Here is a 27,593-nt window from a genome sequence, read left to right on the forward strand (position 1 = left end):
TATCCATCGCTATCTATCGCTTAATTAATGTAATTATTTAGTAAAATAATGAACTATCTCAACACTACAAACATCGTATGTGGTCTAATAGGCACTCCACACTACATCTGGTGTTTCTCAATAGACACTGGCTGCCTTGTCTATGTAATCTTCACACATGGCTAGCTATCATTATAAACCAAAAAGAAATTGCCCTATTAATTATCCTTCATAATTACATCTCTTAATGGGAATGATCTTTGGAATTAAGAAAGTTTCAATCTCAGATAATCATAAGATTTTATCTGAGATGGATTTGTGTATGTTTTAGACTTTTCTCAGGCAATGAAAAGTCCACTTATTTTAATTACATAAGAATGACGGTAATTCGACAATCGCTTTGCAAGGCAATATCGGATAAACAAAATTTTCAGACAAGTCAGACTACAATGGACTATGGTTTCAGAGCTCTTATTGTTCGGATTTTATTTAAAGGTATAGGTACTTTATAATTCGACAACGGCTGCGTAACAATTTCAATTATATATTGACAATATTTAGTTTGTCAGATTACAGAGATCGCCGAATAAGACAGGGTTCGGACTTCGGACCTCCCGCACATAATACTACATAATACCCATCACAGCTCTGTCGCTCTGCCAATACATTATTACCTCCCAACATTGTAGTGCTGAAGCCTATTTGCCATTTTCGAAATGAGCTCGCCGACCGCTCTGTCGCCTCACCGTGCAAACAATGCAAGTGTCATGTCAACATTTGAACTCGCCCGGCTCGCCCGCCTCTCACGGTAATGGTAATGGCACAGTATAAGGATCTATACAGTATCGTAACTCGGCCCTGTCTTTGAATTATATACCTACAGGGGCGCTGGGCGAGAGTTCGCGTTAGAGCTGCGCGCCTACTGTATTTTAATTACGTTTGACTTTCTTTTAGTTTGTTTCTTGTAAATATTTTCTTTAGCCTTTACATAGCCGCTTCTTAGTAGGCGAGAGGTTGACTGACATTTTGTTATAGTGGAAACGGATAAGTAAATTAATAAGTTATTATAAATACGTTGCAAATTAGTAGGTATAAAAAGTGCAGTTATGATTTGTTCATGTTCAACGAGAATAGATTTTGCTAAATTATCATTTTCCTTCCATCCATGTATTTTGCTCGGTAAAAAATTGAAATACCAATCTTTTAAAAAAAGAAACAAATCATGATGGTACCTACTAGTACACTCGCCATATAATTGTTTCAATAATTTCGTGGGTTTGTATGAAGGTAGAATACTGTATAGATATTTATACGGTGGTAATGGCTTTAAAATCGACGCACACTCACCCAAGCGGCCGTGTAGCGAAACCATTAATTATTTATTTTTCAACGGGAACTTTGCACTTTTATAATGTGGAAAAAATTATAATGCGCTTTCGCTGCCCGTGTTCGTTGTTGCTAAAATTGTAAGTTTTTTCTTGCAAGTCGTAGTCGTGTGTAGTTTCTGTTAATTTTGTTGTAGGCACGTAGATTAGCTACTCATTCGCTCTATAAAATGAAAAGGTATTTTCATTAATAATCTTAAGGCTGAGACCGCACTGCGATTAAACGCACGCGTTTAACCGCAAGACTGAAACCGCTAAAATATAAAACATATTGCTTTCTATACAAGTGCACGCACTAGTGACTTTTTCAGTCGACTGATTTATTGTTACATTTTGACCGCGGCTTGTTTAAAGCGCGGTTTTTTGTCTCCCATAGTAATTGTATGGTGGGGCATTGATATAAACTAAAGATATGTTACTAGTGGGTAAAACATGAAATATACAAAATACACCAATTGGAGTGAATCGACTCCAGCCGCTCTCGCGGCGGCGTAGTAACTGACACGTATGTATGTCACTGTATACGTTTAACGTCATTATTTTAGTCTTCTAAGCCTCAAAATGCCTTCTTGGGCAATGCTTAAATGTACAAATTATGCAAAAAAATACCCAAGATTCATGGAATCACATTTCACAAGTAAATGAGGAGAAATCATTATATCTTGATTGTTTTTCGTGCTTGGTCCGCTATAATTACGTAACTGACAAAATAGAGATAACGTATTCCTTCCACAAGTAGTAATAGAGAAGCAAAATTTACGTACATATTTACGTATGAATGAATGAGTTACTTTCGGGTAAGCAAAAAGAAAAACGTGTATTTGTGTGTTTAGTGTAACACTTATTTGTGTTGTTTTGTGGGCAGGTAACATATCTATAGTTTTAAATATCATTGGTTTTTTATTCAGTCTCTAACCCCACAACACGTGCTGTTCGCCTGAAATCTATGATGAGACTGAAATAAAATTAAGCCAAAAGAAAACCGCAGTGCGTGTTCGTATGCGTTTTGGCGTTTTCAGCTTTTTTTATTCAGTCTGCGTTTAATCGCAGTGCGGTCTCAGCCTAAGACATTATTAATTTATGTAAGTAAATAAATTTATTATTGTTCTCTGAAAACCCTTTCATTTGATATCATGAACGTACGTAAAATATAATTGGTCAGCGAACTTGGGGCATCCGCCATATTGGATTTAAAATGACGTCACTAAGCTAATCATACTCTCTCTCATTGTCTTCTAAATCAAACGTCAATCAAAATTTCAGCTCAATTGGCGTTGAAATATTATTTGCAAGATTTGGCTCTCACACAGATACTAACAAAGCAAGTATCTTAAATAGAAGTTTGTAAAAATGTAATCTTATATATTATTATTTATAATATAGGAGTAGCAGACGAGCATGCAGTCCACCTGATGGTTAGATATTCTTATTTAGAGGATTAGATATTTCTCCCTGACGTCGGCCACAGATGCGCCGTTACCCCTGAGGACTAAGCTGGAACGACCCGAAAAACTTTGTCACCCTAATTTTTATAGTATAACTATAGTAACAGGTCTATTTTATGACTCAATAGCTCATGATAAATTGTCACGCGCGGTCACGCATCCAACGCCTAATCGCCCTCATTGCTTAACCTCGAATATCGATTACAGTACGCCGGAATTACGAATCTACGAGCGCTTCATCGATTTTATTGATTCATAATCACATGATTTGACGTTGTGGTCCAGTTACACGGGCCGTGGTTACGGTGTAACTCGATCGGGTGGATGGATGTCTTACGGTGGATGCTTGTTGCTTCACTGTACCCTTCACTACGTTAACGTTATGTAGTGCTACGTCACGTTGTAAGTGAATCTTGAAAAATATGAAAATAATAATGATGATGATAGAGTCCCTTTTAATAAGGTCGTTATTATCATGTGGCGCAGCGATCACCATAACCACTGGCGCGCTAAGTCCCGGGTTCGATCCCCGGCCAGAATAAATGATGAATTAAGGTTTCTGCTTCTGAGTCTGGCTGTTTGTGTATTTGTCTCTGTGTGTGTTCCATAACCACGATACAGGGAAACCTAGTGTGGGACAGTGAGTGTAGAAAGCGTTTTATTTTTAACAAATACAAAAAAAATCTTTATTTGTGTATCTTTATTGGTGTTACAGTCAAGGATTTTCTCTCATTCTGCCATAAATGGCGTACGAAATATGATTTTGTCATTTTATTTTAAATCAACATAAGCATACAAACACCAGCGCAGCATAGAAATATCGCAAGCGTTTATTTGTAGGCGAAAACACGTAGTCGGTAGTAAAGTGTGCTTTTAACTTGAATCTGCATAATTTGCCGTTGACAAAGCATGCGAGAGCATTATAAATATCGTCGCCACACTTGGTGCCACTCGGACATGCTGATTTAAATGCACCTTATTTACATTTGTACATAAAATCACCACATTATTGTGCGATATTCAAAGAGAGAGCTAGGGAGTAACGGAGTTTGTAAGCTAAACTGTTGCTAATAGTATAAATGGGAAAGTTTGTGGCGTTTTCACGGCTTGAGGTTGAGCAACTTTCATGAAGGCTTTAAGGAGTTATTGAAGTTATATTTCTAAAGAATTTCATGTAAGAATACGATTCTCTAGGCGTCATTTAAATCACATTGCACGTGCAAATGTTGGGGAAACGATTTTTGTAACGGTAAAGATTACGTTATGTTACGTTACGTTATTGTTATTGCGTTACGTTACAATTATGATTTTTTTTTTTTTTTATAATATAAGAGTAGCAGACGAGCATGCAGTCCACCTGATGGTAAGTGGCTACTGCCGCCCATGGACATCTGTAATCAACCTCAGATAGGATTAGATATTCCTACCTGAGGTCGGCCACAGATGCGCCGCTACCCCTGAGGACTAAGCTGGAATGCCTCGGAAAAGTCTGTCTCCCTTACCACACCCTTCAAACCGGAACACAGCAGCGCCTAATGATATTTGATTATTACCGATAGATAAATTATATGATACGAATATCATACGATACCTTATTCAATTTCACTATAAATAAAATAACTTTTGAATTGTGTCTTTAAAATGTTACCTTACATGCATATATATCGCCACGAAGGCATATTATGCTAGAATACATAGTTCTGAAGATAAATCGCTTGTACATTACCTTCTAATGGCTCATACGCTTATTTGCATAACTCAAAATACAAAAACTCGTTTTGCGGTATATTTATCCTGGGTATTTATGGACCTGATTCGATTAACAAAAATCTGGAAATTTGAATTCGAAATTTAGTTATTAAAGTCGATTAATGAGATTTTTTAAATTCGAAAAAGCAATGTCTTTAGATTTTTTTTTAAATGTAAGCTCAATTGTAAGTTATTCAGTATTATTGGATATTCACAATTTACTTTTAACTTAGACTTCAAGTGGTATCAATGTATAAAAATACCCTAACGTCATGCCCGGGGATCGCGGGGCTAATCTTTGTTTTACCATAACAGATCTCGGCAAGGGTCTTATTTTAAAATCGCAGACAAATTACCCATGACAGATTTCACATTAGCTTACGCGAAATTTAACCTAAACACGTTGCAAAGTTGGTAATAAATGATGCTATGAATATTAGTGTGAAGCGTGTAATATGAAAAGTGAGGATTCGAACCGTGGGGCTTTTTTATTTTTGCAAAATAAGCCTGCCCCATCCCACGCTCTCTGACAATAAACTTTATTTTGGGATCTCGCGAAATGCGAAGTTTTTAAACCGCCTTTTTACTTTTACTGAAACGACTCGCGACCGGTCCGCAAGATATCGTAAAAATCAAACGATAAACTTGGTAATGCCACCAAACTATTGTGAGCACTTTAGATACAATCTGATCCTGAAGATTCTTCATTGAATTTACGACTATTTGGTTTACTTTATATTATGTACGGGCCTGTGATAGCCGCGTTATGTGAATTTTGGTTCCGTGCTATTTGACTTGGTTTTTGGATGACGTGTGTATATTAAATGTTTATTATTACGTAATGTATCAGTGAACATAATATCGTGATGAAACTTACATACGTTGAAAATTTTCCAAAATATTTTCAAAGGTGGTAGTGCTCAACATTGTTCTGAGAGGTCATCCGTAACTAAAGTAGGTAAACAGTTGATCAAAAAATCGAATAAAAACTTATTGCCATTTTAAAAATCTTTAAAATAATAGGTTACATGTCCCAAAGGCCGAAGCCATTAATAACAAGATTTTCCGTAATTTATCCCAACTGTTATGTCAACCTAACGAGCGCTATAACAAACAAATTACATATTGCAAACAATAAAATTGCGATTAAAATTCGTAACGGACAATTAAGGAATCCGATTTTGTTAATTATAGAAATAAAAATTGTAGTCAAAGGTACCGAATGGAATCGATGAGGTTTTTATATTAAACTTCTACCATAAAGCTAATTCGATTGGTTTCTTATTAAGTTAAAGTTTTAATAAACTTTTTGTTTATCAATTTTATATCCACGTTGACCTGAGACTAAATGTCGTTGGAGCCGTTATAGAAGGACCACGGAATAGTTGGTTCGAAACTGCAGTTAAACGACGTAGAAAATGTCATTCCTAAAGTATTCGAAATATAAAATGTAGGTATCTCCAAATGGGTAGTTCTTTATTACCAAATAAGTATCATGATCAACCCATTAACGTCCCACAGCTGGGCACGGGTCTTCTCTCATAATAAGAAGGATTAGGCCATAGTCCACCGCACTGGCCAAGTGCGTATTGGTAGACTTCACATAACTTTGTGATTTTCTATTTTTTTATAAATCTCTCAGGTATGCAGATTTCCTTCCGATGTTTTCCTTCACCGTTTAGCAAGTGATAATTAATTTCTAATACACACATGACTTTGAAAAATCAGAGGCGTGCCTGGGATTTTAACCTCGGGCCCCTCGATCGAGAAGGCCGAGTTTCTTAACCATTGCACTATCACTGCTTTTTCGGATAAGTATGTTTCCCTTCAAATGGTAACACCGTAGCGATTAACACTGCTTCTTACTTAAGGCAGATATAGGTATTGCGGAGGTGCTTCATTCACAGTAGGTCTATGTAGGACTCTACCACCTTTCAATGCGAAGTATTGCAGTTTTCATGTACAAGTAATTTATCTCATCTTATTTATCATCACGACTTATTTTTTAAATATCGAAACTAGCTACAACTCTACGTACAAAATATAGATAATGTCATTCTCACCAATTAAATGATTCTTACGTCACCTCATTTGTTAAAATCTATCAAGATGTTTAGCTGCAGGGCGTGTCAAAGAATGAGACATACAAACTTACGCTCGGATAAAGCAGCAGCTTCGTATCTCGTTACAGCTCTGTGTAACAAAGATGTAAAACAACTTTTATACAAAATGATGCAGAAATGAATACAAAGTATCCGTAGACCACTTGAACTGAAGAGTGGGCGTAGACAGAGGCAATAAGCATCAAACAGACAACGAAACTGCTCGTAGCGTCCACTTGAAACTTAGGACGGCTCTTGTATTAATTAAGACCTGATTACACTTGCTGTTGTAATATGTGTGTGCTTTGTGCTAATTGTAAAGGGTTTTCCGTATACATAATTGTTTTGTTGTTTTATTTAGCGTTGATGTGTGTAACTTATGAATGTTAGAACGCGATAGAACGCTTTGTGGTTCGTTTCCGGCGACACCATCGTCACACCTATTTCTGCCTAATAACGGCAGCTTTAAGCGCTGTTGTGTTCTGGTTTGAAGGGTGTGGTAAGGGAAACATACTAGTCCGAGGCGTTCCAGCTTTGTCCTCAGGGTTAGCGGAGCATTTGCGGACGACCTCAGGTAGGAATATCTAAATCTATTTTCGGGGGGGGGGAGGGATTACAGATGTCGATGGGTGGCAGCAGCCACTTACCATCACGTGAACTGCATGCTCGTCTGGTACTCCTATATTATAAAAGAAAAAGAAATTGGGCAGCGCGAAGGACTATGGCCTAATTCTTCTCAGTCTGAGAGGAGACCCGTGCACAGTAGTGGGACAATAATTGGTTGATGATGATGTAAATGCAGTTATATGGCTCTAGGTCATAAAGGCACCAATGATAATTAAAAACGCTGATGATTGCAAGCGGCGATATCGGCGCGTGTCCGGTAGACATAATTAGGGTTGCCAGACGGCTGTTTTAGGTAGTCATGTGGTGGTTTTTATAGACGTGTCCTGATTATAATAATTACAAATACGGCGTTTACTATTTTCGTAACATTTTGTTAGCGTAGAAATAGAATATACTACGGATTATTATTATAATTGAGATCATTAAAAATTAAAAATATGTAACATTTTATTGAATGAAATACATTTATTATTTGTAGACGTAGGTCTACACTTATAAATCTGTTATAATAATTATTTTTTCCTATATTACTGTCGCGCCAATCCTATTGAAAATGAAATTTTGTGTGTACGATTAGTTATTGGTTGTTGAACTCATCAAGATTTTTTTTGGAGATACGCATCGGGTCTGTCAAATGCGTAATTATATTTTTGACAACCCTAATCAGTAAATAGTCCGCCGACGAGTCACGCCGATCGCTCTACAATACATTAAATTCGCAACTCATACAAGTGTTTTAAAACGAGACCTTCGTTTATTTGTGTGATTTTTACATTGTGTTTACACGGAAATAAGTGATGTGACGGGCGGCATGTTATGTACGTCTTGAAACGACGTGAGTGCTGGCCATTTCATATTTTAAATTTAGAGCAATTATATAGCAGAGATAGGCTTACTATATTTTGATGTGAAAATTTCTTTAGGCGCGTTGAGCACTTTTTGGTGAAAAAAATCATGGAACTGGCGTCATCGTCACCGAACGCTTGCCTTAAGATATCGTATTTTTTATTTCAAATTATTTTTGCTGTATAAGAAAATGAAAATTAAGATGAAAATTAAAGTTTAAATTGGTCATTACAACTTCTCCAGAAACTAAAAATAATTCAAAAATAGTAATCTATTAGCTTGACAATTCAATTTATATGTTACTTAGTTTTCTCTTCTACCAGCAGTACCCAAGACAGCCTAGATTTTTTATGAATAACGCTTTCCACTCTCCTATGACTTCAAAAGATTCCATCATGGGGCTCCACTCGACAGGATTTTTCTTATGTCTTGGGTGCCATGAAAATACATTAAAATTCAGACCAATCAACAATCAGAAATCTAAATCTCATTTGGATATGTCTCTAACTTCTCATTCATTCAAACTGAATGAGTGCTGAAGAAACAAATGAATGTTCTTGAATGAATAACACATATGTTATGCATTCTCATTCATCTACTAACTGTCTATTGTTTCTTATCGTTACATGAATCATACGAAGGCTTCTTTGAGTTCAAACTAAATAATGCACTATGACAATTGGCCAAATCATTGCGGGACTTGATATGACTAAATATATATTCTTCTGTCTTTATTTTTTTATATCTCGTCTGCATCTTTTATTAATTCTGCCCTAAATAGTGATTGTAAACATGTATTATTGCAATAGTAGGTATTTATTATAATAAGGGGCGAACATTTAAGAGGAAGCTTTTCAACTTACTCGTATTTGGATGGCAGTGAATTATGATCCATCAGATAAGGTTTGGAAGGTGTGAGAACCCTCTGAGTTTCGACTTCGGCGGCACCACCACCACACCTATTTCTTATAACAGCAGTGTGTGTTAAGCGCTGCTCTGATCTGGTTTTAAGGGCGTGGTAAGGGAGACATACTTTTCCAAGGCATTCCAGCTTAGTCCTCAGAGGTAGTGGCGCATCTGTTGCTTACCTCAGGTAAAAATCTAATCTTATCAGGGATTTCTTACAGATGACCATGAGCGGCAGTTGCCATTTACCATCAGATGGATTGCAAGCTCATCTGCTACTCATATATGACGACCCGCGTGGCGGAGCGGTCACTATACCGGACGTGCAAAGGGTCTCGGGTTTGATCCCCGGCCAGACAGATATCTAAATGATGATAGATTTCTGTTTCTGGGTCTGGGTGTTTGTGTATTTGTCTATGTGTGTATCCATGACACCCACGACACAGGGAATCCTAGTGTGGGGCTGTGAGTGTAGACAGCGTTTATTTTATATTATAAAAAAATATATAAAAAGGTACCACATGCTGCTACAATTTCATTCAAATACTTATATGGCATGTGTCAATATCAAAGTCGCGTGTTGGAAACATATAGAGTCCTTGAATGCAGCGTGGTTCTATTAAACCGCCTTCGCAGATCGCCTTCAGCAACTTTAATAAAAATACCATCATATTCAATTACATTTTTATTGCGAGTGTATTTTATATTTTTATATCTTTTAACACGTTCCCCGACGTTAACCGGTGAGGTGTCCGCCATGTGCGTCTTCTTAAACGAACGAGATGTGGACCGGGTACATTTAAATCGAGACTTTACGATTGTCTTTATCTATATAACACTCACCTAAATGTGTAAACAGAACGATACGCCGCATAAAAGTATTCGGACCCACGGCCGAGGTGCACTATCATCTAGCATTATTGTCACCGCATTTTCGTTTTTATTCAATTCACCGACTATAAAATTTAAAGTTGAAAATATGAACAATTCAACCCGTGTTATGCTAATGTAATGCACGTATACTAGACGTCGGTGGACTGTATTTATTTGTACCGTCACCGCAATCAAGGTTCGCAGAGTATTTGCATGTCGGTCATTCGGCGCATAGCATGCACACTCGTATGCAAGCCAGTGGCCATAAACCGATATAGCCAAAGAACCGGCAATTCGTATGCAGATGTGCGAACGCCACGCGAGCCAAGCCTTACGGTTCAAGCAGACATGCGACTTTTAGCATCGGCGAATCGCGTTTTGGCTATTGCTTTGATATTGACCCGCGTTTTGGCTGCTGCGATCGGTTGCGGTATGAAAACTTCGTCTTTTACTCACAGCTTTAATGTTGCTACTACATGACTCGATGGCCGCGACAATTTTTATGGTACGTTTGCGGTGTTGATCTTTTGACTGCTGCATCTAGCTTCAGTCAAGCGATTAAAACGTCGATCGCCGATCCTAAAAGTAGCATGTCTGCGATGACCCTCAGTACCCATTCTGTTTTCGCTATAAACTCCCAATCGCTGAACGGCGGAGTTATTTACTCGACACTGAAACTAATATTCTTATCCTAATGTATTGCGACGTAAACTACTGTCAATAAGCCCTGAATACACAATGTGGTCAATCAACTAATCTTGACGCAGTAATCATGTCGGTTTATAGGCACGATAAACGTATTTTCGGTTTTTTATTTTATGTTTGTTCGCGTTTGAATTTCAGCGCCTTTTCATTAACTTTATATCTTTCGTAAAAAATGGAAGTGTTGTAAGGAATTGAAAATCAAGCAGGATGCTTATCAAATGGCGTTGTCAAGTTTGATGGTGGGCTGATGAAATAATAAATGGTAGGACTCTTTGTAGTTCGACTCCGGTGGCACCACTGCCACCCCTATTTCTGATTAACAGCAGTGTTAAGCGCTGCTGTGTTATATTTTTAAGGGTGCGGTAAGGAAGATTTATCCGAAGTGTTGCAAATTATTCCTCAGGTGTAGCAACGCATATGTGCGACCTCATGTAGGACTTTAATCTTATCTGGGGTTGATTACAGATGTTCCTACATATGTGGCAGTAGCTACGGGCAAGAAGGTAGGTACTAAAAGCTCTTTTGTTATTTTGTTTGTTATTTTTATTTCATAAAAAACATATTGTAGGTTGAACTCTGATAGATTTTTAATTGTTTTATCTTTACTGAAAAAGTGGTCTAAGCTTCAAAGAAGAAGAGATAGCAATAGTAAATATTTCTGTTCACAATGCTATAAAATCTAGTGTTACCACAAACATTAAATTATCATATTGATTTAAACGATAAAACCGGACCATTCTGGATTTTGTTGTTTATATTCATGTTATAACTAGTTAGTTCGTTTTCAATTAGGTACATCAAAACGCATTATTTTTAGTCATATCGCAAGCACTTTATAACAGATAACATGAATGCGCTCGTAAACGGAGTATAAAACTTGTATGTTGACAATCTTATCGGCGATTACAGTGCAGTATGTTTACGGCAATCTTGCTGCAATTGCTTTAGCAAGAGATTTTAGAGTATTGCACGCTAAGGCTCGTAAACGGCTAGTTTTGTGACAATTTTTGCTTGTAGTTTCCATTGTATACACATTTACACTTGCTGTCTTAAATATAGCGTTAAAATTAGAATATATCCAAACCGCGTTCGATATCCGGCTAAAATCATCATTATCGAAGGCAATAGGTTATCGCTTGCAAGACTGGTGAGGTAGTTCTCATTAAGTTATAATTTTTAAAACCTGTTGATGAGCCCTAAAATAACTATTATTATAGGACTTGTAAGACTGGTGAGCAAGTGCTCAGTAAGTTATAATTTTTTTAAACCTGTTGATGAGCCCTAAAATAACTATTATTATAGGATATATCCTAAGGGTAATTTACATTAATCATTTAGATATCTGCCTGGCCGGAGAACGAATCCGAAACCCGCTGCGGAACAGCGGATACACAGCTCTTAGAATAAGAAGGGTTTCACAGGTAGTTCATCTCAACATTCGGCATGAAAGATTTTTTTTTTTTTTTTATAATATAAGAGTAGCAGACGAGCATGCAGTCCACCTGATGGTAAGTGGCTACTGCAGCCCATGTACATCTGTAATCAAACCCAGATAGGATTAGATATTCCTACCTGAGGTCGGCCACAGATGCGCCGCTACCTCTGAGGACTAAGCTGGAACGCCTCGGAAAAGTATGTCTCCCTTACCACATCCTTCCAACCGGAACACAGCAGCGCTTAACACTGCTGTTATTAGGTAGAAATAGGTGTGGCGGTGGTGCCACCGGAGTCGAACCACGAAGGGTTCTACCACCTTCAAACATATTCATATAGTAGCAATTATTGTATTTTCATAATATCTTGCAGCTAAATATTGCCTAAAAATCTTGCTCGCTTACAAATACCGTTGCTTGACAATAAACTTGCGTTTCCGCACCTATAGTTAACAATCGTCCACAAAGCCCGAGCAATAGCTCTACATCGAATGTATACGAGCGTTATGCATACTTCAATGGTGAATTCGTGTTTGGACACACCCGTCTGGATGCAAACCAGCATACCTGAACGCCGTGGCCAAATTCCGATGATGTAAATATGACATTCCGTACACAAGGGACTTTCGTCAGTTCGCCCCAGTCATTATGCACTCGAAATATTAATAAGCTCGAGACGAGAGCCGTGTTCGTTTGTACTCGTAGTTACTCGTCTTGTGATTTGTCCCAGTTTGTGTAAGATATGTTGCGATCATTTTGGGGTAAGTGTACAGGCAAGTAGTGTGAACTTCGGTATCCCCTGATGGTGTTCTAGGTTCGACCTCCGGCTAGATTCTCTGATTTTTTAAATAGAAAAAATGTTCTCAAAGTTCCGTGAAGTGCATTAGTCCACATTTGACCAGTGACCTAAGTCTACTGAGCCTAAGAAAAAACCTGTGTCCATAACCCTTGCTGTTTAAACATATAATTTTGATTGAAAGTCAATATGGATACATTTTTTGCATCGTGAAAAGAAACGATTACCCTATGATGAGCTAATAAAATAACACATGATTGAAAATACCTCAATTTTATTTATTTGTATGGGTTATAAAGCAACTACTTCTGATCGATACTGAATCGGAACTACTAAGAGAGAAATGTATTTTTTACGGCACAGCACTAACAGACGCATGTTACAGTTTCGCAACCACCCCTACTTATAGTTGTCGAATTCGTGAAACCCGGCCGGCGATGCAATTTGTTGTAATTATAGTTGTGTCTGGCGGTATTTATGAAAACGGTGTCCAATTTATTGTTAGGGTTCCGTACCCGAAAGGTGAGAACGCGACCCTATTATTGAGCCTGTCTGTCTGTCCGTTTGTCACAGATCTTTAGAACTGTTATTAAAAGATAGACTTTATATTTTTACAGAGTGTGTGTTACTATTACTATGGCTGCCATGATAACAAATATTTAAAATTAAAAATGAGCATTTACATAATATGTATGTAGGTAAGAAGTTACACTCTTTTGGCGTATGTATATGCTAAGATATGAAACTACTACTACAAAGAAATAATCAATAATATTACAAAATCTTATACGAGTATAAAATTCTCGTGTCACAATGTTAGTTACCGTCCTCCTCCGAAACGGCTTCACCGATTTTCACCAAATGCATTTTATATGCATATTCAGTAGGTCTGAGAATCGGCTACTATCTATTTTTCATACTCCTGTGATAAGGGTTGTTTATCCGTAATATTTTTTTATTTACATATGTATATGGCAACACAACGTTTGCCGGGTCAGCTAGTTATTGATATAAATTACGTTAAGTGACGTACGTAGCGTATCATATTATATGCCTTGAATATATTCTTTGCAAACACTAAATATTGATTTAGTAGCCAACTTTATATTTTTCTTTTAGGAGTCTGTTTGAAAAAAACCCTCATCAATTTCCCCAAACGCCTCAAAATGAGCATAACTTAAAAAAATGAAACTTTCGTGGTACGGAACCCTCGAAGAGTTAAATCAACTCGCACTTGGCCAATTATTGGGATAATTGTGCGACGGCCTCCATGGCATTCGACTGAGACACCGCGACACGTCTCAGCCTCTCCGGCCGAATGCTGCCGGCCGGTGCAATTAAATCACAATTTATTGTTTATCGGTATCGTGCTGCCAGCAAAAACTGCTCCTTGTGTCTACGTGTCTAATTGTATCCGTATTGAGAATTGAATTGGCGTGTCTGTTTGTTTTTTCAGTAATGGTTTCAATGAAACTTTCAGTTTCTAGAACCGCCTGTCGTTGTATCTGTTATGCTAAGTGGCGTACCGGTCACCACCGGTCTGACGCGCAGAGGGTACCGGATTCGACTCCCGGTCAGACATGATAAAGACAGATCTGAATGTTTAATTTAGCCTTTTGTTCTGGGTCTGGGTGATTATGTATTTGTCTGTGTGTGCGCATGGTATCCACGACACAGGGAATCCTAGTGTGAGGCTATGAGTGTAGAAAATGTTTTTCTTTTTTTTTTTATAATATAAGGGTATCAGACGAGCATGCAGTCCACCTGATGGTAAGTTGCTACTGCCGCCCATGGACATCTGTAATCAACCCCAGATAGGATTAGATATTCCTACCTGAGGTCGACCACAGATGCCTCGCTACCCCTGAGGACTAAGCTGGAACGCCTCGGAGAAGTCTGTCTCCCTTACCACACCCTACAAACCGGAACACAGCAGCGCCTAAAACTGCTGTTATTAGGTAGAAATAGGTGTGGCGGTGGTGCTGCCGGAGTCCACAAAGGGTTCTACCACCTTCTAATGTATTTTTAATTCCCCTCTTTGGATTGAATGTATTCATTTTGATCAGTCGCACTTGGCCAGCGCGGCGCCCTATGACCTAAGCCTGCTCACTCTGTGAGGAGATGCGTGCTCATCTGTAGCAAAGTTAATGGGTTGAAGACGACACACTGCAAAAATGTCGTGTACAGTGGTGCGGAACTATGACACCCATAATACCTGTAAGTGCGATAGAGAGCACAATACTCGTCATCGTGTTCGCTCGTCTTATTGCCTCACGAGTAGCGACATTGTAACATTACTATAAGCCTTATGGCTACCAGATACACTTGTTAATCTTGTATCTTCAATCGCCAACCACAATCAATCACGTAACCACATTATCGGATTGTCGCTAAACCACAAGTCTTAAGTTTAGATGTCTTTAATATTTCGTAAGAGGTCATTCAATCTGTTGCTATGTTTACTTCGATCTAATTCTGTACCTATTTATTATTTTTGGACTTATAATATGATTTAGGTATAAGGTAGTAGTAACCATGTTCAGTGATTACGCCAGACACGTTACTGTCATTAATAATAATCAATGTCATATTAATATGTACGTATACATTTAATCCTAACTAAATACTATGAATGCGAATGTGAGGTTGTTTGTTTGTTTGCTACATTTCACGTATTAACTACATAATGGATTGTTAGGAAATTGTATACATACGTTGTCAGGAGTTCAGAAAAGGACGTAGAGTAGCTTTTATCCTGAAAAAGTACCGATACCGAGGGACAGATAAAAACCTCTCAATAACAACAAAGCCAATAACAAAAGTCAATTATAAACATTCATTTATAATGCTTCTGATATAATTTATGTACCTAATAGTTATTTGTAACTATGATCTCAAACTTATCCGTTTCCTACACTTTATAAGCGTTATCATCGTTGTCGTCATTTCGCAAACGGCTAGGTAAGTTATCTATTCAAGTGAGATTACTAAATTCTATCAGGATTATCTGTAACCTTTAAATGTTCTAAACCAGTAAGTAACATAATTTAGGGACCAGTTATATATCATGTGGCAGTAATAGTTTACCGGTGGTATTGCCGCAGGCGAACCACAAATGATTATAATACCTTCGAATTCATTGAATTAATGATAGAATTTAATAGAATATTTCAGGTCAATTTAACGCTACACTGATTTCGAATATGTTGATCAGTTGATTTCGAGTTTATCGTATGAATGATATTAATTATTTAAAATTGGATATACAAATGAAAAGTACAGCTTTAGAGTGATTCGTAATTATAACTGGGCTATGAAAAGGATCGCAGCACTTGCAGTCAAAGATGTATGTACATTAAAGACAAAAACATTGATTACTTGATTGAAAGCTTTCGGTTCCAATCTTACGTAACGAAATTGGTATAAAAATTAAATTTACATAAGTATGAGATGTGAAAATTCGTAATAAAAAAAAGCGAAAGGAAAAAATGGCCAAAAATAATCCACAATAGTGTGAGCTGAACTCGCACACGGAGGGTTCCGTACCATGATATTTAGGGTCTTTGTCGTTATAGCGGCCATAGTAATACAGACTTTATACTCCAAGAGTCTATCTATTAAGAGATAGAGTCGTGTGATAGACAGCGGAAGCTTAACACTAAAACGGAACCCTAATAAACAAAATAAGATAACAATGGCTACAAGCACTAAATGCCTAACTTAAATAACATTAAACGCTTCAAATTAATGTTAGTACTTATATGAGAAACAAGGGATTATTTCATATCTCTCAAATAGACTCGCATGATCATAAAGTCCATTCGCAGTGTATCCTTGAATCCAACAATAGCATGACAACACACATCGTAAGCAGATTAATGCACCAGATAGGTGAAGCTCACTGCAGTAGAGAGGGCGATTCTGTTGTATCGGTGACGAATGTTAAAAGAATATAATGTGAAAATTTAAGATTTGAAGGAAAAAAGAAACGGTTAGAAATAAACAATTTTATTAATTGCTATATTCAATTTTTGTGTTAATTTACTACTATTTTCTCATATTTATCATGGTAGATTATACGGATAAAATAGCATTGATTCATGTTTTTATACAAAAATTGAAGAATAAAGAAAAAAATATCAAGTTATGTTATTTATTATGTTAACAAAATTCGAAATAAGTAATATAATTAGATTGATATAAAAATATTTAAAAACTGATGATTAATGACTAATGATCAATACGGTATTCAAAATGTTGCGTTCGTACCTCATATTTGCTAGATCCCGTTATTAATAATTGATCTATCTCATGTTTTGCCTACCAAAGATCGACTATGACAATTTTTTCATAGTAAACTTTGTCAAATTTCAATCTTTGGTAGGTAAAAATTATACAGATTGATTATCAATTTCAGACGAACCACTACACTTTCATTATGTACTCCAATTTAATTTACTAACGTACCACCGACGAACTAAATTCATAGAGCGCACGAATCACCCGCTCCTGTCGGTGTCCATAAACCGAACCGAGACATCTAAATGACCCGTCAACGTAACTCACTCGCACATGTCATGTGGCTGTGCTGTTTAGTTTTATTCGCTTTTGTACTTAACAAATAGTTACCTAGTGTCATATTAAAAGTACATTTTTAAACAATGCACGTACCTGTTGTCAGTCATTAAAATCTAATCGTTGTCCTATTAAAAAGCTCATGTCGTTGTCATCATCATGTCAGTTACAAGCATAAATATATGACTATGGGCACATTAGCAAAAATATCTGCCCCAAGAACGTGTTCTGTAATATCTGTCTGCACGAACGCAACAAAAATATGTGACGTGTAATATATTCCTATGTATGTGCTTTCTCTAATTTGAATATTTTCCCAAGAATTATATACATACAAAAATTTTACGTTTTTTAATAAATCCTATTCTTAACTATATGTAGGTATAATATTTAAAGTTGATATCACAAATTGTATATGATGAGGCGGTCAAACCTCGTGAGGACGGTGCGCGGGCGCGCGACTATCTAAACTGCATCGCGATGCACTGCGCCTGCGCACCGCCGTCACACAGTACGCAATGAATAGTCAGTTTCAAAGATATTTCACAAAACAACTTGTTCATACTAGACATTGTGAAATTTCTATATTTGGCAGTTAAACATTGGATAGATCGATTATTAATTACGGATGTATGTCTACGATACACTACAATTTGATTATCGACTACAATTTCATTTCCTAACGTAACACAGACGAACTAAATTCATAGAGCGACATCTAAATGACCTTTCAACGTAACTCACTCGCACATGTCATGTTGATGTGCTGTTTAGTTTTATTCGCTTTTGTACTGTGCAAATAGGTACCCAGTGTCCTATTAAAAGTACATTTTTAAACAATGCACATACCTGTTATCAGTCATTAAAATCTAATCGTTGTCCTATTAAAAGTACCCTAATAAAAGCTCATGTGGGTACATTTTCAGAATATCGCACATTCTAAATTGTTTCAAATTAAACATTTAATTATTATTGACGTCTGTATACGCTTTTTTTAATTTAAATATTTCCCTGGGAAATTGTTAATACAACGTTTTTAATCAATCTCTTTTTTGACTGTATGTAGGTATAATATTTAAAGTTGATATCACAAATTGTATATGATGAGGCGGTCAAACCTCGTGAGGACGGTGCGCGGGCGCGCGACTATCTAAACTGCATCGCGATGCACTGCGCCTGTACACCGCCGTCACACAGTACGCAATGAATAGTCAGTTTCAAACATATTTCACAAAACAAGATAACTTTGAATTTATTTTATACTTATTCATTATTGTCTTATTAAATTTTATTTGATACTGCAACACGTGTTATTGATAAAAGACAAACATTGTATTGCGTTGGATTCGGTTCTTATTTTAAAGATATAGAAATTTCGAATATAATTTTGTAACAATATAATTATAAAATAAATGATATCTTGTTCATATTAAACTAGCAGAACCCGCGACTTCGCCCGCGTTAAAAATATTAATTGTAAATTTGTACCTCTAACAATTTTAACGATAAAGTAACATTAACATTTAATTAATAAATAAACTTTAGTATTTTCGTTACTGAATGTGTCTTAGATTGTTATATCGATACGATGTCGATTATTATGATTTGGGACCACAGTACCCTTGAATCGTAATTATTTCAAAATCTCAAAGTTAAATAAATCTTTAGTTAACTTATTTCTATCAAGTTCAATCCAGGTCCCAGAATATCTAAGTACGTTTTCGAGCGTACTTTTTTTGGGTTTAAATTTTATGCATACTGTCTTCATTGTGCTGTGGTGTCGCGCCAAACACAACTGCATTACGACCTGTATACAACAACTGTTTGTCTTAATGCCCATATTAAGATCTCCATGAAAATATACCGAGGAAGGATTTTAAAATTATTTCACCGTGGGACGACCCGCCAACCATCTGTACCATAATTCAAGCCTATATAAAGGACACGACTTTCTCGAATATGGATTTTGGGACTCACTAACGCACATCCTTAAAAATAACGGCTTTGTAGTTATCTTTTTAAATGACCATCAAATTTAAGTATTCGCCCCGTCGACTTTTAGTACACTAAACATCTTTTTATTAAGAACCACATTTATTCAACGGCGTAATTAAAAATGTTTCTTTTTTACCCCGATAATGAGCGTAACATGAAAAGAAGTCATCTCTGTACACGATTTGTGTGCTGTGATTATTCAAAACGATTTTTTGGCCAATGTGCAGCAAGAATTTATTTGGAAAGATTTAATTCAGAGAATACTTTAATTTGTTTGGTGTTTAAGAACGCTCTGTCAGATTATTATTTTTAATTACTTTATCTTAAGTATCCATACATAAACATAAAGTAATAGTTTGATTTGGTAAGATTATAGTGTACTTAAGTTGTATTTCATTTTTTGTTACAGTAATCTTTTCACATCTAGAAATGTTATAAGTACACCTCGAATATCTTGGATCAAATCCGCAGGGCCAGCAATACCCTTATGACAGAACCTTAGGTAGACCTTCTAGTCTATTTGGTATCGATTACAGTTGCCTATGACGGGCAGCAACAACTAACTTATAACCAGACTTGCATGCTTTGTTGGTTCATTATTTCGAAACCACAGAACGACAGTTTTCTATATTTGTCTAGACAAACAAAAGATTACTCGTCATATTATATGGGTATACTCATTAAGTAATCGTCAGCTTAAGTGTAAAAAAGGACCTGCAACCGAAAAAACTAGTCTGGCACCATGTGGCATTGAGCACACCGTACATGGAGTTGTTTGGATTGATCCACGCCATTGACCCCATAGATCACCATGTGACTAGGCAGACAGACGCGTATGGCACAGGAAATCTGGACTTCCGTCCGTCTCCGTGTAGAATGTTCACCCGCTAAACCAGAGCTACTCAAATATCCACGTACCCCTAATATATTTTAAAACAGCGGCGAAATCGAAGGCCTTCTGAAAACTAGCTATAAATAGTTATATATATGTTATTATTTAAAATAGTCAGCAGCCCTGATTATTGTCGCAAATTGAGCACACTGATTTGATTTAATCGCGCATATTCAGTCGTGCCTGTTACACACACGAGTTAGCTAAATAGCCAACAATACGTTAATTTTGTTATTGTTATTGTTTAGTTACTGAAACTAGGACTCTCAAACGGGGGGTCCAAGGTTGGTTAACCATACCACTATGGCCTTCACACGACTTATATTTTAAAAAGTGCGTATTACAAGTTAATTAAGGAAAGCATCGTAAGCTAACCTTCACGCCTGAGAGATTAAAAATATTCTCAAACCCTCTTAATTCCGTGCCCAGCAGTAGGACGGCAATGAGTTAACGACAACTCCCTAACCCCCCAAGGGGTACACATACGCAACTTTGAGAAACCCAGCGCTAGACAATGAACCGCTAATAATTAACACATTGTCTGTACGTCTCACTCTCCTTAAATGTAATTGATGCGTAGACCCAGCTATCTTTTATGGTCTAGTGGTTCCATGTTTTTTTTCCCCGTCGAGACATGATATTGTGTGCACTTATTGACGTACGTTAAGAATAGCTCGCCTGTCCAAGTAAAGGGCAAAGCCCCCGTATTTTGCAATAGATTATGATGTCTGATTAGCGGCTACGATACATGTATACGCGGTCTATAAATGAGAGAATTCGCGTTGCTCTAATATTTTGTGTAATACAAGTAGCTAAAAGATATATCCTACATTATATTATGTAGTAATTGTAACCATTTATAATATGATAATAATTACATGTTTTAATAAGACGTATACTGGTATAAATCTATTTGTACCTATTATTTAATAACAACAGTGTCCAGCGCAGCTTTTCAATGGTAAAGCAAATGCAGAACCTCATTTTTCTAAGGTTGAAGTAGCAAACGGGGGTTGCAATCCACCTGATGAGAAGTGGTCACTGTCACTCCTGGACATTTGTAACCAACATATTGTGTGAATAGGGTTCTATGAGAAACCCCACGCCAGTTACCACATAACAGGACCAAAATGGTGTTTTCATAAGTATGTAAGTATGTAAAACTAGCACCCAGACCGTTCTACCGAAATGCAAGAACTGCTTCACGCAAGAAATAGGTTTTGTAACTACACAACTCTTTCTATACTGGCTGTACCATTTTCAGAACTAAATTGACAAGAGTGTCAACGCATCTTTAACCCAGATGAGACTCCAACGGAGGATTAGATTCTCAATTCGACATCTACATCATCTTGCATCTTCAAAAACAATCTCCAAAATGTATAAGTAATAAATAACAACTTCCTTCTTTTTGCAATGAATCAAAATATAAACTTTATTGCATTGTGGTAGTGAATAACAAGATTGCAACATTGTAATGGCACCCGTTTTGGATGAATGGTCGGCTGTTATCGGAACGTCTTAATGCATTATTTGTGGTATACAATATTGTATACTAAGCATGAATATTTTGCTGAATGATTAAATGGAACTGACGACGTTCTGTTTATTTACAGGACGGTATTGTTACTTAGGTATTGTTTCTACGTGATTTATGTTGTGGATAAGCCTGAAGGAGGTCGCGGAAGTGTGTGGCGTGTAGGGGTAGTCTATATCCAGTAGCTATATTGATCTATAGAGAGATACTAATTCTTTGTAATACTCGTAGTTATTCAATAAGTAAAACTTCTCATGTATTTTTTTTATTATATAGTAGTAGCAGACGAGCATGCAGTCCACCTGATGTGGCTACTGCCGTTCATGGACATCTGTAATCAACCCCAGACAATATGAGATTCCTACTTGCGGTCGGCTACAGTTGCGCTGCTACCTCGGAGGACTAAGCTGGAATGCGTCGGAAAAGAATGTCTCCCTTAGCACACCTTCAAACCAGAACACAGCACGTAACACTGTCATTATTAGGCAGATACATGTGTAGCGGTGGTGCATCAAATCAGGTTTCTCGCCGTAATATCCACTTTGGAATATTGTTGAACAATAACACAATTAGTTTGGGACATTGACACCGATCTAACGCAACTAACACGAGTAATTAGCAGCTCACGAGACACCGTTTCACACCGCGTGGTATGTCGCCTTTCCTCATTATCGCCGGTTTTACAGTGCTTGCTCTTACACATTGTATAGTCCGCGTAAAACTGCTAGTGCTCTGAATATAGAAATGAATCGCGTCGCCATAGCAAATTGTATGACTACACCTGCTCGCAACAACTTCAGAGCGGACTAGCAGTTTTACGCGGACTATACTAGTTTACTAAATGGTTTTAATTGATTTAGGATCTACTTAGGGATTGCGATTCTTTCCGAAAAACATCGGTTCTTGAATCGATAAGAATCGAAGTAAAAGTAAAAAAATCGAGGCCCAAATAATCGATTCTCCGAAAATCGATCTTCGATCTTTTCAGCTATGAAAGGGCGAAGATAGCGAGAAAAAGGTCATTAAGATGAAACAAGCACAGAAATGCTTTTATAAAAAACCCATTCAACCAACTTCGAAAAGATCAACTTTCGATGATCTTCTAGGATGAAAGATCGATTCACAGATTCGAATCATTGCTGGAGATCGATAAAAATAATCAATTTTTTTGGTCCAGATGATCGATTCTTCGATTAATCGATCTCAGATTGCCATCCCTAGTTCTACTTTATAGTCATTATTATATTATATTGGCCAGTGCCGGATTAACAATAACTTGCCTACAGTGCTACCTATTGGATCTAAATAACATTTGACTGAATGGAATCGACATCAATTATGATTCATTTAGGGTCATAAATATGGAATTTATTGATAATTTGACGGACAAAAGTTACGCGATCACTAACAATCCCTTGTGGATAGAATTTGTCAAATTTCAATATTTAGTACGCAAGACGTTAGATAGATTGATTATGAATAATGTGCGTAACGGACATACCAACCGTCATTATAAATCTAAAGGTGAGATATAAAATAAAGTTTATCTACTCGTATTTATCTTAAGACTACTAGAAGTTAAATAGATTATATTCATATTTTATGTTGTGGAGGTAGTAAATCTTACTGTGGAGTCTACAGGATGTAATTTGATGACAACAATCTATTTCCATATTTTTTTTATATAATATAAGAGTAGCAGACGAGCATGCAGTCCACCTGATGGTAAGTGGCTACTGCCGCCCATGGACATCTGTAATCAACCCCAGATAGGATTAGATATTCCTACCAGAGGTAAGTTGGAACGCCTCGGAAAAGTCTGTCTCCCTTACCACACCTTTCAAACCGGAACACAGCAGCGCCTAACACTGCTGTTATTAGGCAGAATGTCATCAAGTTTCTATTTTATAAAATGGAAGTAGCAAACGTTCTTGAAATCCATCTGAAAGTAAATGGTCACTGCCGCCCATAGACGTCTGTAAACAAGTCCATTCCATATAGAACAGGGGTTACCTCTAAAGCCAATTAAAGGTGTGTTGCCTAAGTTTAGGACTGAGATAGTAAGCTCATATATATAAAAGCTGGGATCCACATCCTAACACCAAAATGCTGCTTCAAAATAGAAATACGGTTTGCGACTTGCTATGGTACCTCCCCGACCAAGCCATACTAGTTCTATAATCTTTCAAAGATTTTCTATATTTGGACAAAACTGCTCTATATACTGTACTTTTTAAGGCGTTTAGTCCTCGAGGGTAGCGGATCATCTGTGACCGACCTCAGGTAGGAATATCTAATCCTATCTGGAGTTGATTACAGATGTCCATGGGCTGCAGTAGCCACTTACCACCAGGTGGACGGCATGCTCATCTGCTACTCCTACAGTATGTAAAAAACTTGTGTATTCAAAATATAACTTTATTTCTAGGTACCGCTTATCAGCAACGAGGGGAAGTCGGGACTCGGCGCTGCCCCAGTACCTCTGCCCCATACCACCACAATAGGTACCGCCACCTTGCGGCTAGCGGCGCGGACGAAGATGCTGCAACCACCCGCTAAAGCCTTTCAGCCAGACGATGACGATTCTGAATAATATACCTAATATTGACATCCGATAGTGGAAAAATACAGGTTGCGTTTTTTTATAAAATGAACCCCTTCAATTCCTAGCTAGGGAAACGGATTTAAAAAAAAAAAACGAATGATGCAGTTTAAGTTTTTATCAAAATCCGCCTCGTAACTCCTTTCAGTATTTTTAGGTATTTCCTATAGTTCGAATTTGGTCCTGACGGCCCGTTTGAAAAATTCACCCTGTATAATATAGGAATAACAGACGAACATGCGGTTCAGCTGATTGTTATTAGACAGAAATAAACATTACTTATACTTACACTATTCATATAAACTTATACATATTCTGGATGTTGTGTATAAATAATAATTAATACTTATTTATTGTTGTGAAAAAATAGAAAAAGCATTTTAGATAAAGATAACTTTATTTTTAATAAACGTGTATAATTCAAGTATTAATATTTATTTGTCAATGTTTAAATCGGCTGATTTTTAAATTGCGTTTCTAAATTAAATTTTTGTCTTATCTTCATGCGCTGGTATTTAAATTTATGTATAGTTTTCAGTGTATAATTAATTAAAGTTTTAATTAAAATATTTGATATACAAAAACAATTCTTTATTTTTATACGAGGGTCAGAGATACAAAATATAATTGTTTATTACTTCAGTGCTTTTGATGGTTAAGAAATTCTACTTATAAATACTGTATTATTATCAATGTCGTTTTATTCCCATCGCAATAACAATAAATCTATACAAACTAACACTTGGGTTTTCTACAAATCCAACTTTTCAACCTATCTCGTTTTAATAACGGACTCTAATCAAATATAGTCTACTCCATAGCGCAACACTATATATTTGGTATTAAAGTTTACTACAAATTTAATATCTCCAAACAAAAAAAAGTGTGTGTGTGTCAGCTACGACGCACGATTGGAGTTTACTCCTTACGAACGATAATTATGATATATATCGAATAGAAAAAAAGGGTAAATGAACGCATCTGCTAAAATGATAAGAGAAACAAACATATATCTGTAATTATTCGGATTATTTATATTACTTCAATAATGCGTATTACATAAAGTATGTTACAAAATAATATATAAAATGTACCGTAACCGTCCACGGACATGTATACATGTCCGAGTTTAGCACCTTCGTATTTGGCTTATTTTAAATTATCTATGTTTTATTTGTGGCTAAAACTACTTTTAATATGTAGTCTGTGAACCTATTTTACCGATACAACGCATTCCTTCACGTTACTAGTACAAAAAAATAAAATTATGACATTTCTATTCAGTGACTTCACTGGTGTTGCGCGTAAAGTGGATATATATGTTTGTCTCTTTCTACGTAACGCCTCAACTTTTCGTGTTACACTTGATTTTACTCCTCATAAAATTTCCATACCGGGCCTTATAACTCAAATCGTTTCTTAAGGAGTAAACTCCAAAAATCTTGTTTTACTAACCAACTTTAATAAAATATGATCTACTCCATTGAGCAATACATGGATCAATACATACATGGGGCAGTAAGCAGTAGCCTAGTGGTTAATGGTCGGCCTCTCGATCGAGGGGTACGAGGTTCAAATGCCAGGCACGCCTGATTTTTTTCAAATTTTGTGCGTATTAGAAATTAATTCTCACTTGCTAAACGGTGAAGGAAAACATCGTAAGGAAACCAGCATACCTGAGAGATTTATAAAAATAAAACTCAAACGTATGTGCAGTCTACCAATACGCACTTGGCCAGCGCGGTGGACTATGGCCTAATCCTTCTCATTATGAGAGCAGACCCGTGCCCAGCAGAGGGACAGTAATGGGTTGATGATGACACATGGGGCAGTCTCCTCATAAAGGATTTTTATACGGTAGGTACTATATTTTTAGTTTATATTAATTGCTGAATTTGAAAGAGGAAGGTAGACAGGGATCGTGAGTTTCATGATACTGCGATCTAAAACGTGTTATCTTTACTTAATCTTAAATAATGAAGAAACACAAAAGCACTTATTTTTACTTAAATTTTAAACTTATGTAAAAAAACTATCAAGTCATTAAAAAAGGGGACTACTAATATTAGTGAATTATGACGTCATTAAATGAGTGACAGTCGCACAAGTGACACGTGACAAGGACAAGAGGTCGGGTGGAAAACTATAAAAATCGTGTGTAATATTCCAAGCCAAATAACAATTATTCAGTGTCAAGGTGAAAAACGAAATTCACAACTTGCGATTTTATATGCAAGTGTCTTTAGGTGTCGTGTTACAAGTGTTATCTGACTCATGCATGCACGGTTTCGCTGTTTTATGTGGTCATTTAAAAGAGTAATTTTGTATATTAATGTTTAAATTAAGAACGAGCTTCAACGCGCGGTTCGGCGTTCACACTTCGCAGCCACTGTCAGTAAGTAACAGAATTATGTATTTACGTAGTTATTGCACGTTATTAATAATCGATCTATCCAATTTGTACCTACCGAACTATGCTACCGAAGTTCTAAATTTATGGTATGAAGAAATTGACAAATGTCAATTTTTGGCAGACAAATTATTGGACGAATCGATTTTTAATTTATGAATGACGTGTTTATAAAAATGAATTGATATGATCGTCTTGTGTGTCTAGGCAAACGTACTTTGACCCCCAAATCTTATGTTAAGCATGTAGTTAGGTATAACCATGTAGATAGTTGAAGCCGTTGTGTTTCCAATCGAATCATAGTCAATACATCTATGAAAATATTATGTATATAAGAAAACATACTGATATGTTTGAAAAAAATAGTAACCACCATAACTTTAATACTAGAAATAGGAATAAATTAGCAATTCCTAAACATAGATTATGCAAGGTGGCTCGATCTTTCATGGGTAACTGTATTCGCTACTACAATAAAATACCTGACCACATTTTGAATCTCACAGAAAAAAAGTTCAAACATGTCGTTAAACAAACGCTATGTAAAAAAACGTACTATAAACTAAGTGATTATTTGACTGACAAAACGGTGTGGTCTGAAGTAGTTCCAGCTCCACATGTACCATTAGGTTAAGTTTAACATTGTAAAATCATTTTTTTTAATAGATGTGTGTTATGGAGTTTCTTTCGCCGCTTCTTCTCCATAACGAAACACCTTGTGAAGTGGTGGTAGTTT

The 27,593-nt window shown here is 36.6% G+C and overlaps 1 protein-coding gene across 3 annotated transcripts in view; it reads left to right on the forward strand.

Annotated features, from left to right (window-relative positions):
* Positions 1–24,827, forward strand: part of LOC140752182 (uncharacterized) — a 43,276-nt gene extending 18,449 nt beyond the window's left edge. For all 3 annotated transcript variants that reach the window (XM_073086391.1, XM_073086388.1, XM_073086390.1), the window contains one exon: positions 24,274–24,827. In XM_073086391.1, the coding sequence (XP_072942492.1) occupies positions 24,274–24,438 (165 nt within the window). In that variant the 3' untranslated portion in view covers positions 24,439–24,827. The remainder of the gene's footprint in view (positions 1–24,273) is intronic.
* Positions 24,828–27,593: the final 2,766 nt, after the last annotated feature.

Source organism: Epargyreus clarus, unplaced genomic scaffold, assembly GCF_041222505.1.
Source record: "Epargyreus clarus isolate Ecla_fem2 unplaced genomic scaffold, WU_Ecla_fem_2.2 ptg000024l, whole genome shotgun sequence".
NCBI classification, from domain to species: Eukaryota; Metazoa; Arthropoda; class Insecta; order Lepidoptera; family Hesperiidae; genus Epargyreus; species Epargyreus clarus.